The following is a 14,435-nucleotide window of genomic DNA, read 5'->3' on the forward strand; positions in this document are numbered from 1 at the left end:
TTTAAATATTAGATTTTTTTAAATTTTTTCATAGCATTAGTTTTTTTTTAATTTGTAATTTAGGTTTTTTAATTGGTAGTTTTTTAAATTTTATAGAATAGTTATGTTAGGTTAATTTATAGTTTAATCTTAGTTTTTTTTATTTCACAGGTAAGTTTTTATTTACGATTTAAGATTGTTATACTGTATTGTAATTTTAATTTAAAGTTAGGGGGGTGTAAGGTATAGGGGTTAATAGTTTAATTTAGTGTTTTGTGATGTGGGCGGCCGCCGTTTTTGGGGTTAATAGGTTTAGTAGTTACAATGTGGGGTGCTGGTGGTTTAGGGGTTAATAGGTTTAGATAATTAGTTACGATGTGGGGGGCTGGAGGTTTAGGGGTTAATAGGTTTATTTAGTGTTGGCGATGTCGGGGGCGGCGGATTAAGTTAATAGGTGTATTTAATAGTTGCAATATGGGTGGGCGGCAGATTAGGGGTTAATAAGTTTAATATAGTGTTTGCGATGCAGGAGGGTGGCGGTTTAGGGGTTAATAGGTAGTTTATGGGTGTTAGTGTACTTTGTAACATTTTAGTTATGAGTTTTGTATAGCATTTTTGTTACACAAAATCCCTAACTACTGGTCTCAGATGGCAGAATGGATCGTGTCAGTATAGGCTGTAACGCAAGCATTTTAGCCGGACCGCACAACCTGTAATATGGCGCTATGGAAAATCCTGCACTCAAACATCCTTTTTTTTAGTGCGAAATTGACGTTGCGTTACAGGCTAAAATGCTTGCGGTGTAGCTATACCGTCGCAACTCTTAATATGCGTTACTAGTCATTCCACACGCAATGGCCAATTTTTCAGCATTATAACCGTACCGCAACACTTGTAATCTAGCCGATATTTTATATAATTTTCTTCCCTTGCAGAGTTTGTTTTGCCTGTTGTAATCCCAATCTATATTAAAAATATGACTAACAAACGTTTTCTCTGTAGAAGGATATGCAAACAGTAGACAATAAAACTGATTAATCTCCCAGTTGGGGTTAACAGGGAGAGATTATATATCTGAAATAGCTGGCTGTGCTCATTCAACCCTGCCCCAGCCATAATTAGCATTTCAGTAACTAAAAGAGATTAGTAGGTCTGTTTTACTTGCAGGCTCAGCCCATTGTTATGGACATGTGCTGAAAAACAATAGGTGATGGTCTTAATGAGCAAAACTGGCTATTTTAAATACAAAATTATCATGAAGGAATAATTTCCTATACATTTAATACACTGCAGCGGGTATAACAAGACGAGGAAAACATTAAGGGGAAGCATCGTCACTTTAAGGGGCAATTGAAAAGACATGCACCACAGCTTATTTATTTTGTTGTCTGATTGGGGGGGGGGGTTAAGTAGGGAATAACAATTATGATTATGAATAAGACCCCATATACAACTACTCTCAAAAGCAAAATGAGTCAGCGTTTACATTGTTTAAATAGCAGTTATCACCTGTGGGGTGAAACTGTATAAACTCCATGTCTTGGCAGGGAAGCCCAGCTCTCGTAACCATGGCGGTGCCATCACCTGTACAAGTATGTGCAGAAGTGCAGCTGAAATAGGTACGACCGTATCCCCTAGGAAAATCAGAATGCATGGTAGTTAAAAAAAGATATCTACAGCTTTAATATCAGCTTTTTAAAGGACCTTAAATTGCATAATCCACAAATGCAAACTTAATAAAATTTATTCTGAATTGCAAATTATGAGTAGACATTTTCCTGAGAAATTTTAAAAACTGCTTCCTTTTTCCTGCCCACTGTGCCATGTGACAGCCTTCAGTCAATCACAGACTCAGACTCATATACGTATAAACAGTGAACTCTTGCACATGCTCACTAGGAGCTGGTGCCTCAGAAAGTGTGCATATAAAAAGACTGAGCACAAACTAATAATAGAAGCAAACTGGAAAGCTGTTAAAATAGCATGCTCTATCTGAATCATGACAGTTTAATGTTGGCATTAATGTCCCTTTATTTAAAATAATGATGAATAAAATGTTATACTGTTTTGCTTGTCTCTTTCCGACTGTGCTATTATTTCTATTACACGTATTTGTCATTGACTCATCGCCTTTCCCTTATTTTTCCTGTAGCTTTGTCTTCCACCATTCCTCTGCTGTGAAAATTCCTTTCTACCTATCAACTTAGTTGCCTTGAGAACCAGGTAGTAGCCATATGCAATAACACTTATAGGAGTCTTGTTCCGAAATTACAAACCCCTTCAATAATGAAAATTTATTATTTGTGTATGGTTGCAAATCAGAGGGAGAGCCTACAATCTAGAACAGTGTTTGGGAAAAAAACGAGGTAAAAGAGAGAAAGATTACTTGGTTTGTCTAATATAGGAAATGGTAAGTATAAATGACCACTTACATTTTTAAATTGTACTAACTTCAATAAATGTGTATCACTGTAAAAAACTGATAAATATTCTACATTTAACAGGAGTACATGGGCCAGTTTACAAATGGCGAGCTAATGACAGTGCAGGACTCGATAAGCAATATCCCTCCTCCGCGCTAACATTAGCACGTAACTTGATATTACAAGTTCATGGTAAATTCCATTTACTAGAGATGGGTTAGCGCGGCTGACATCACTCTAGCGAATTTTATACTTTCAATGGGTATTGCGACTGTGCTAATTAGCGTGCATATTACAAGTTGAAAAGTTATAGTTTGCGCTCGAGCACTTTTAACTATTTGATGGTGATTTATTTACAGATTCAGTCAGAAATGTTAATGTCCATCCGGATCTTGGAGAGACTGTTCAGATAAAACATAACATTTAATAAAATCTAATAAAATATGGAAAAAAATTAAAATCAAAAGTCCTATGTGTGTTTACTCTTATTTGTATAATAAACAGATTAAATTTTAAGGTGCCTTTGACAAAGCCTTCTGGCGAAACACATCAGGGGATAGAGTGGGATTCATGGGTCCTTATTTTAAAATTAGTCCTAATTTAATCTTTACGCTAATGTTAAAATCAAATCTAGGTCCTAATTACAATTTTTGGAAGCCATTCGCGCTAAAATTTTAACGAGCACATTTAGCATGCAAGCAGAAACACGTTTACCGAGCCACTTGTAACCTATCCCTATGTGTTTAATGTCTGTATTATATCAACAGTATTCTTTTCACTAATAAACAAGAATCTAGCAATTTGTAGAAAAACATATAAAAGGGAACTGCCATTTGGAGTAACTTTCAAAAGTGAAGTCATAAATTTAAAGCAACAGCGAACTGTAAAATGTGCTCCCTTTTAATGTCTTCCAAATCTATTTTACTTGTTGGAGTATACGTTTGAAATAACTGCTTTTGACTGTTGAAACCACCACCTATTCTGAAAATATCAACACTGCAGTAATGGTATAGAAAAGCTATGTAAACCAGATCCGGAAGGAATTACACTCCCAGTGGGTGGCGGGAGTGACAGGTACTAAAATTATAATTTTAAATAGTTATCTCGGACAGAAATATGATAAGCAAGCATTTGTGTTTATGTATATAGTGATAAGATAAAGAGATATGTTCTCCCTGTAAGTTCAGCCCATTTAAAGGGGTTATGGCTTCAAAGTACAAAAAAAGCTATTTCACATTCAAAAATAAACCTTAAGATCAAATTTCCCATACATTTTAAATATGCAATTGATATAAAAAACCATTGGAAATATATTAAGGAGAAACCAATTTTACAGTAAACTGTCCGTTTAACCCCTTAACGACTGAGGACGTGCAGGGTACGTCCTCAGAAAAAAGGCAGTTAATGCCTGAGAACGTACCCTGCACGTCCTCAGTGTGGAAAGCAGCTGGAAGCGATCCTGCTCGCTTCCAGCTGCTTTCCGGTTATTGCAGTGATGCCTCGATATGGAGGCATCCTGCAATAACCTTTCACGGCCATCCACTCTGTGGCCCTCTCTGCACCGGACATCGATGGCCGGTATCGTTGGTGGGTGGGAGCCGGTATGGGAGGTGGGTGGCGGCCATCGATGGCCCTGGTCATGTGGAGGGGGGCGGGATCGTGGGCGGGGGAGTCCGGGGGCGCGCGCGGGCGTGCGCACGTGCACGAGGGGGCGGGCGCGTGCACGGGGAGGGAGCGGGTGGGAACCGCTACACTACGGAAAAAATGTGTCCCCAAAACACAAAGTGGGACAAAATTTAAATAAATAAAAAAGCCCTTGTGTGATTTAGGTGGTGGGGGGGTGGGGGGCGATTGAGCTACACTACAGAAATTTAAAAAAAAAAATAATAAACATTTGATTGTTCAAAATGGGTACTGGCAGACAGCTGCCAGTACCCAAGATGGCCCCCAATAAGGCTGAGAGGGAGGCGTAGAGAGCTGTTTTGGGGGGGATCAGGGAGGTTGGGGGTTAAGAGGGGGATCCTAAACACAGCATATGTAAAAAAAAAAAAAAAACTTTTATTTTAGTACTGGCAGACTTTCTGCCAGTACTTAAGATGGCGGGGACAATTGTGGGGTGGGGGAGAGAAGGGAGCTGTTTGGGAGGGATCAGGGGGTGGGATGTGTCAGGTGGGAGGCTGATCTCTACACTAAAGCTAAAATTAACCCTGCAAGCTCCCTACAAACTACCTAATTAACCCCTTCACTGCTAGCCATAATACACGTGTGATGCGCAGCAGCATTTAGCGACTTTCTAATTACCATAAAGCAACGCCAAAGTCATATATGTCTGCTATTTCTGAACAAAGGGCATCCCAGAGAAGCATTTACAACCATTTGTGCCATAATTGCACAAGCTGTTTGTAAATAATTTCAGTGAGAAACCTAAAATTGTGAAAAAATTAACGTTTTTTTTAATTTGATCGCATTTGGCGGTGAAATGGTGGCATGAAATATACCAAAATGGGCCTAGATCAATACTTCGGGTTGTCTACTACACTACACTAAAGCTAAAATTAACCCTAGAAGCTCCCTACATGCTCCCTAATTAACCCCTTCAATGCTGGGCATAATACACGTATTGTGCGCAGTGGCATTTAGCAGCCTTCTAATTACCAAAAAGCAAAGCCAAAGCCATATATGTCTGCTATTTCTGAACAAAGGGGATCCCAGAGAAGCATTTACAACCATTTATTCTATAATTGCATAAATTGTTTGTAAATAATTTCAGTGAGAAACCTAAAGTTTGTGAAAAAAATTGTGAAAAAGTGAACAATTTTTTTTATTTGATCGCATTTGGCGGTGAAATAGTGGCATGAAATATACCAAAATGGGCCTAGATCAATACTTTGGGATGTCTTCTAAAAAAAAATATATACATGTCAATAGATATTCAGGGATTCCTGAAAGATATTAGTGTCCCAATGTAACTAGCGCTAATTTTGAAAAAAAGTGGTTTGGAAATAGCAAAGTGCTACTTGTATTTATGGCCCTATAACTTGCAAAAAAAGCAAAGAAGATGTAAACATTGGTTATTTCTAAACTCAGGACAAAATTTAGAAACTATTTAGCATGGGTGTTTATTGGTGGTTGTAGATGTGTAACAGATTTTGGGGGTCAAAGTTAGAAAAAGTGTGTTTTTTTCCATTTTTCCTTCATATTTTATAATGTTTTTTATAGTAAATTATAAGATATGATGAAAATAATGGTATCTTTTGAAAGTCCATTTAATGGCGAGAAAAACGGTATATAATATGTGTGGGTACAGTAAATGAGTAAGAGGAAAATTACAGCTAAACACAAACACCGCAAAAATGTAAAAATAGCCTTGGTCCCAAACGGACAGAAAATGGAAAAGTGCTGCGGTCATTAAGGGGTTAAGGGAGCAGCATTAGCCTCTGCACTAACCGCTCCTAAATATAGGAGGCTAAATTATAATGATGACAGGGCATTGTCTCTAAAATGTATATAATTTGGAACTATATCATTAGTAGGCTTAGTTTTAGACAGTAAAATATCAGTTTATCTCCCCCCAAAACAACACATTTTATGATTCTATACCTTTGTTATTCAATAAAAATGAATCTGAAAATTAAAAACACAAATGTTGCTTACCTGATAAATTATTTTATTTCATGATGGTTTGAGTCTACATCACATGTGAGATTAAAGTCCAGTGCTACAGGAGGAGCCACCCCCACACACACACACACACACACACACACACATGAAAGATTTAATCCAGAACTTAATAGGAAAGGAAAACCAGGATAATAGAAGTGCAAACTGGCACTGCCTCCAACTGCGATGAAAAAACAAGGGTGGGTCTTGTGGACACTCAACATCATAAATGGGATTAATTTATCAGGTAAGCATACAAGACCACCATGAAACTGAAAATAGATAAGGCAGGTATAGGTACTAAACAAAAGAAGCCTCTGAGTAGGCTAATTTGTTAAAATTGTCATTATTATATACCTTTACCAGATTCTACCAAGTAGCTGACTTACAAATCTGTTCAGTGGAAACTTAATTTCCAATAGCCCAAGAGGTGGTGACTGCTCTGGTAGAATAGCAATAATTTGTTCTGGGGAGACTTTCCCGCTACTAGGTATGCTTTTCAAATCAAAGCTTTAAAAGGGACAGTATACACCAATTTTCATATAACTGCATGTAATAGACACTACTATAAAGAATAAGATGCACAGATACTGATATAAAAATCCAGTATAAAACGGTTTAAAAATTTACTTAGAAGCTCTCAGTTTATAGCTCTGTTGAAAAGGTAGCTGGAAAACCCACTGCAAGTGGGAAATAAGACACTCTCCCCTCCCTCTTCTTTTGCATATGAAAAGACCCTTTACACAAACAGGAGCAAGCTGGAGTAGGTATCTGTCTGTATTTTTCTAAAACTTTGGGGCTTGGTTAGGAGTCAAAATCAGAGCAATGTTATTTAAAAATAAGCAAAACTATACATTTAAAAAAAAAAAAAAAAATGCCAAAGTGATAGCAGTAGCTTTCTGTCCTATGCAGGGGCCTAAAAAATGGATGAGCAAGGAAGAAGAATTTCTAAATTCTTTAGTGGCCCTTACTACATCCAATTTATGAAATAATCTCCCTTTAGTGTTTTTGGAACTTGACAGAGAGATGGGGCTACAAAATAGTTTGTTCCTAAAACTGCTTTATCTTGATGAAAATCAGGTAAAGAGAATCACAAGAGCGCAGAAAGCTCATTTATTCTTCTGGCCAAGGAAATGGCCAAGAGATAGAGAACCTTCCAAGGCAACAGCTTAATGTCCAGACCATGCAAATGTTCAAACGCTTGAGCCTGCAGAACTCTCAAAACTAAGTTAAAGGTTCCATGGAGAGAAAGAAGGTCTGATAACTGGTCTTATCCTGACCAAAGCTTGAGTGTCAGGAAGTCTCAAAATCTTCTTGTGATAAAAGACTGAAAGGGCAGAAATTTGGCCATTAAGAGAACATCTGATAAACCCTTATCCAGTCAATCCTGCAAAAATTGAAGTTTAAAGAGTTCTGAAAGAGTCCCAAAGGTAATTCTTAAACTCACACCGTGAAAGGAAAACCTTCCAGGCTTTTTGATAAATTGTGTCTTGTAACAGGCTTTCTGGACAGAATCAAAGTGTCTATCACATGATCTGAAAAATCTCTCTGAGACAAATTCAAAATGTTCAATCGCCATGCTGTCAGATTGAGAGATTTGAGGCCTTAAAGAAAGAAGGGACCTTGAGGGAGAAGGTCCTTCCTGACAGGAAGATGCCAAGGCTGGCTTGAGGACATTTGTGCCAGATGTGCATACCAAGTCCTGCAAAGCCATCCCAAAGCAATTAGAATCACTAACGCCCTTTCCTGTTTTATCCTGGCTATACAAAAGGTGGAAAGACGTAAATCAGAATTGAATGACCAGATAATCACTAGTTCATCTATTAGTGTCGCTTGTGAATCTCAAGATCTCATAAAATACTGGGGTAGCTTGTAATTCATGGAAAAGGCCATGTCTGACCTCCCCCAACAAATCACAATCTAGTGGAATACCTCCTGATTCAAGGACCAATCGCTGGGATGAGGAAGTCCACTTCCCAATTGTTCACACCTGGAATGTGAATTGCTGAAATCAAGAAATTATGGCGTTCTGACCAAGTCAGAATGTGAGCTCTTTCATTGCTAATGCAATTTGAGTGCTCCCTTGGTGATTGTTGTAAGCTACTGCTGTGACTAAAAACTCAGAAAAGGGGGGGGGCGGAGCCAACTGCAGAGCTGGTCGGACGTGTTCTGGTGCAGCTCCCGGGCCCAGGATCCTAATTTAGGGTTTTTTTCCACATTCTGCAACAACCCTTGTAAAACCAAAACTGCTGTGGATAGACCCAAGAGCTGGTATCTTATCGGTACGAACTTTTAGGGACCCGGAGAGACTGTATCAGCCCACCACCACTCTCTAATACTACAAAGCAGAGGGAGAGAGCCGCCATCTTGAGGGCGCTACATTCTATTTGCAGGCCTCTTGCCGCCTATTTAGCTCTGAGGGAGCTGAAATTCTACTTCTCCTCGAGGTTCCCTACCTAGCTTGCAATATGCAGACTCTGTCCCACTTCCTAGAGGAACTGAAGCACTTACTTGAAGCCCATCATGCTAGCTTGACAGACAAGCTGTACGCAGCTCCTGGCAGCAATGGCGGCTGTCAGTCCCGGCAGCCCGACCTCACTGAGCCTATTTCCCTTGAACGGAGTGGAGGGGGTGCTATGGGGCCCCGGCACTTACCCCATGCCTGTAGTATATCCATGGAAAACCGAGATGTTGGCACAACGAAGGAAAAAATCTACTACGATATGTCTACTAACCAAGCCATACAACACTGTGGAACATTTCAGGAGGGTGAGCACTCACTAGATATAGCCGCTGACAGGTCTAACGCCGCGGCAGCAGTAATACAGCAGGACACAAAGCCAAGTCAACAGAGCCCTGCGCAGAGATGGGGAGCGGTAACCCGACCGAACTTACACTTATATCTTGCTCCCGAACCGTCCTCTTTCAGCGGTGGCCCGAGAGTGGCTTCAGAACCTTCGTTGGACTTACCTTTTACGCCGCCGCAGTGGTCTTGTTGGCATGACATTTCTGAGGTGCAGGGTGAAGTGGCAGGACTTAGGTTTGAGACATCGATAGGTAAAACTGGTATAGGATAAAGAGAACATGCTATCTTCTAACCCACCTAAAACGGAAGCTATGTGGTTAACCCTAGATGTACTCTCGCATTGGACTGCCTCTCCTATTACTTTGTTCCCTTACATGTGACAGTAATTCAGTTATATTACTATAGACAGATCTGAAACTATGCCAGTAAATTAAGGGGAAAAAATATTGTCAGATCTGTGACAATCTACAGGTCTCTATTCTAAGCAAGCTCCTCGTGGTTCAACAAGCACTAATTTTAGTACTAATTAGCCATTGAATGTATATATATGATGTCAACAAAGAGGTATTGACTAAATTGGATCATATTGGACTGCCTCTCCTATTACTTTTCTCCAAAAAATGTGACAGCAATTAAGTTCTACTATTATAGACGGATCTGAAACTACGCCAGTAAATTAGAAAAAATATTGCCAGGTCTGTGACAAGCCACAGATCTCTATTCTAAGCATGCTCATTGTGATTCAGCAAGCACTACTTTTAGTACTAATTAGCCATTGTATGTATATATATGTTATCAACAAAGAGGTATTGGCTATATAGGTTTAGAGACATTGCTCCCCTGAAGATTATTGTTTGTTTGGGACGTTTATATTGACTGGTTTTTCGCGCTAGGGTAACCAATTTATGATAAGCTAAGATTTATTTGTCTGGTTGCCACAGTAGTTAATGTTTATGTCCTAGCTTTAGATGTATTTACCGTAGGCATTCTTGTATTTTATTCATATTTACAGCACAGGCGTTGCCAGCGGCCGAGGCTGCGCCCTTACATCTATCAAGTCCCACCATATAGCTGCTATATATTGTGTCACTGCTTCATCCCTCTTTCAATAATGATGCAGCTCTATTGTTGTAATATAATTTATACAGAGTGTGCCGTCTGCTCCCTCGCCAACCCTTATTTAAGGTCCCATATTATTTTGGAGACAGCCCTTCACAGTCTAGTATGTTTTACACCATAAGGGTCCCACTCTAACTTATATAGTCTTTCTTTGCATATGTGCGGTACCGCATCTTAGCCAAATTAGACCACATGAGGCGCTTGTGTAACACATCTAATGTTAAACCAAAGAGAATATTATAGTCGCTAAGGTTAATCCAAATTGATGGATGTACCATTAATTGCAAAGACAAGAAGAAATCTTGCAAGAAGAGGGATAGGCCTGTCAGACTCTAAATATATGTTTTGAGCAACCCACTGGTTTAAATTATCAACACAAGATGGTGATTCATAGAAGAGAGCAATGCTCTGTGTCAGGGAGTAAATGGAACCCCATATACCCAATTAGGAACTTAGAATGTAGTTAAAATTGTCTCAGAAAACCATTCATACTGAAAAAATCTTTATTAGGAGACAAAGGATAAAGTCCAGCAGGACTCAGACAAACATTCACACATACACTGATTAAAAATAGCTCAAACTCGTGTCTTAATTTGGGAGAATTCAATATGTAGCGTGGGAAACAGAAATGATATTTTTGCAGTAATCTCTGCAAATAGGATTCTTAAGGATATCTAGTATGAGCAAATGCTGAAAGATTCCTAAGATTATTAATAATGTGCAGATTAACTGTTGCACAGTAAGTGGTAGACCTTGCGAATGTGACAAAGCCTATGTAGGAATGACCACTAGAGAGGCACGAGTAAGAATATTGGAACATAAGAATAATATCAAAAATGCTGAAAATGACCTCCAGAATGGTAAAAAGATCACTAGTGTTGCTAAACATTTCCTAACCAAACATAGAAGCCAATACAACCATATGAAATTTGCAGTATTACAGAAAATATCACTAGGCATAAGAGGTGGCAATGTTGAGAATGCACTACTGAAGGCAGAGTGCAGATGGATACATTTGCTCAATACTGTACACCCAGCTGGATTAAACGAGCATAATAACTACAATGTTTTCCTGCAAACTTAATAAATTTACCACTGACATGGACTAACATGTAGATCGGTTACCCATTTAAAATTGTCTGTAATTACAACGTTATAGTCAAGTGTTTGAATAGTTTTATAAAATTAAAAAGGGCACATATATTAGCAAATTTCTTTGCTATCTTACTATCTCCATATTCATGTCACTCATCACATTATTATTTTACAATTTTTTTATATTTATCTAACAGCATGTCTCCCTATCTTCACTATGTTTGTTATTTATGTTAATCATCACGTCTGATATTCCAAGAGCACACTTAATATTTCATAAAAAGCTTTCCAATTGATTTTGTCTTATTTCCCCATTCTCACGCTTAATATTCTATTGTATTTTATTCTAAGGTATGGTGTAGTCTCACACACGTACTTTAGCACATTCCTTTTACACATTTCTATTCTCATCATCACGTATAAACTTGAACTAAATTTTTCAAACATAACATGTCTATAATAAAAAGACACCGTATTGCTTAACATGTTGCAAATTATACTGACAAGTGCACATAAAAAGTGCAGCAATGACAGTTTTTTATACCCAAGCAGCCTAATTTAGCATTCTTTTTTGCTCGTTTGATTGTTTCTGTTTTACAGATCAAGTCTTTTGTCACACTAATTCTACCTGACAACAAATGATGCTCGCAAAGATAATATGATTGGGTCAGTCATAGGTGTGTCTCATCTATACTGACCAATAATATCCGACAATCTGATATTCTGTGAGCCAATCGATGATCCTGTCTGGGTCTTTCAAATGAATATAACATGACAAGTCCGGCCGGCGCGTACCCCTCTGAAGAAGCGTTATGTGAAACGCGCGTCAGGGGCATTGTTCACGAGGTCATAGTACCTCACTGCTTTTAGCCGCTCGCTCGCTAATATACTTTCTAAAAATTATTGAATACATGCGTGTGTGAAATTTGAGCAGATTAACAATAATACAGTCTCCGACATAGTAGAGACCTTTGTAGATGGTGATATGAATGTTTGAGTGTTATCAGCTAGAAGTAATACTAATGACAGCCTCCGCTATAGAAGAGGCTTACTTCAGCCAGGGGTTATGAGAGTTTCTTACTTTGTTAATTTGTATAACTGATAACCAGCAATACCTTAACCCATAGATGTTTGGCAACTAAGGTGGCAACTCGACATTAGTGCTAGGCTTACTTTAATATCACAACTATAGGAATAGGTTAACAAAAATCAATGGTACTGACATATAGGTTATAAAACCTGTTGTACACCACCTAAATACCTTCGTAGACATGGAATGGTAACCTGGCATTAACCAAAGTTACAATAACAGTGCAGCCTAGCATATAACTGTTTGTAACTGGGAGACACTAGATATTGGTTTATTTTCCGGGCTGTGCTAATATGTATCAAACATACAAATGCAATCATTAGTAAGTACGCACATACCGGTTAAGCCATTGAGAATACTGGGTCACAAAATACCACATAGGTTAGACCTATTTTTTCTCTGAGCAACATTGTTGAACCCAAGCTCTCAGTTATACTGCAATTTATTTAATTGATCTGTGTGACATCGAATGCTATTTGTTGCTCACCATTAGTGCACATATCATCTGTATTGTCTCTAAGCAACATTGCCGAACTTAAGCTCTCAGTTATATTGCAATACAATTAACTTATCTCAGTGATATTGAGTGCTACCTTGTGCTCACCATCAGTGCACATACTACTGAACTTTATGACACCCTGAATGCTAAAACTGAATACGCTATATATATATATATATCCTAGCTATTATTCCCTGCACACACCATCCAAAGGTCTACCACTTACTGTGCAACAGTTAATCTGCACATTATTAATAATCTTAGGAATCTTTCAGCATTTGCTCATACTAGATATCCTTAAGAATCCTATTTGCAGAGATTACTGCAAAAATATAATTTCTGTTTCCCACGCTACATATTGAATTCTCCCAAATTAAGACACGAGTTTGAGCTATTTTTAATCAGTGTATGTGTGAATGTTTGTCTGAGTCCTGCTGGACTTTATCCTTTGTCTCCTAATAAAGATTTTTTCAGTATGAATGGTTTTCTGAGACAATTTTAACTACATTCTAAGTTCCTAATTGGGTATATGGGGTTCCATTTACTCCCTGACACAGAGCATTGCTCTCTTCTATGAATCACCATCTTGTGTTGATAATTTAAACCAGTGGGTTGCTCAAAACATATATTTAGAGTCTGACAGGCCTATCCCTTTTCTTGCAAGATTTCTTCTTGTCTTTGCAATTAATGGTACATCCATATGTATCCTTCCTGCCTCTCTCTTAAAATTATAGGGCTAATATATTTATAATTCTTTATCAGTTTTTCCCTATAATTTTTTATCTACTCCCAACCCACTAGCCCTCAGCCCCCCTTTTTCTACTTAATCCAAATTGATATCCCTACGATTGGGAACCTGTCAGATCTGTTGAGAGGTTAGAAGTCCCAATTTATTAGTCACTGGGTCTGACTGCTTGGTTTTCAAATACCTCTCTAAGGCCTCGATGATTGAAAGCTGGTTTTTAAAATGATATGATGTAAAGATGTTCGCACTGGAGTGCGAATATAATATCGGAATGAATGAAAGTGTTCGAAATTGATTGCGTGTATGTATTCGAAATGGGCGTTTTTTCGTCATTCGACATACGCTGCGAATGGTTTTTTTGGTTTGCGTAATGTTAAATACCCACTTCGTATGTGTAATTCTGTATTCGTAATTTTGTTAAAAAGGGTCTATTGATCAATTGTATTATCAACTTTGAACTTAGAAATTCAGATTTGTATATTATAAATATTAAATGTCCAAAACTCATGTATTATTTCAGACTTCTGTTTATTTTGAAATAAAAAGAAAATTAATACAATTGCATTCATAAGTAAAGCTCCAGAGCAGATACAAGGATTTCATTCTCCACAACTGTAAACCTCTCAGCAACCATTTTCAAATATCTCATCAACTGCCTCACAGAATAAAATATGATATCTATATAAATATACATGTAACCAGAGTAAAATGTAAAATACGCTGTGATTGGAGAATATTAAGGAAGTACTCATAAATATGCGTACATAAATGTATTGCAAGGTATTATGGTAACAGAAATAATATAACAATAAATATGATTGGTTAACAAATATTGCACATTGAACATTGTTTAAAACATATACGCAATTTCGTAATAAGACAAATGAGTGAAAATATCTAAATAAAGAGCGTAAAAATATTTATTGTACGATTTCAATAAAAAAGAATAACAAAATATAACCAGAACAGTAAAAGCAGAATTCATTGCGAAGGAGAGTTTCATTGCGAAGGAGAGGGCG

The 14,435-nt window shown here is 37.9% G+C and overlaps 1 protein-coding gene across 1 annotated transcript in view; it reads right to left on the reverse strand.

The window, feature by feature from the left end:
- LOC128660601 (succinate dehydrogenase [ubiquinone] flavoprotein subunit B, mitochondrial) overlaps nucleotides 1-14,435 on the reverse strand; it is a 412,312-nt gene that overhangs the window by 258,827 nt on the left and 139,050 nt on the right. Inside the window, exon 7 of the mRNA XM_053714527.1 lies at nucleotides 1,489-1,613. Coding sequence (XP_053570502.1) covers nucleotides 1,489-1,613 — 125 coding nt within the window. The remainder of the gene's footprint in view (nucleotides 1-1,488; nucleotides 1,614-14,435) is intronic.

The sequence above is a fragment of the Bombina bombina genome, chromosome 5 (genome assembly GCF_027579735.1).
Source record: "Bombina bombina isolate aBomBom1 chromosome 5, aBomBom1.pri, whole genome shotgun sequence".
NCBI classification, from domain to species: Eukaryota; Metazoa; Chordata; class Amphibia; order Anura; family Bombinatoridae; genus Bombina; species Bombina bombina.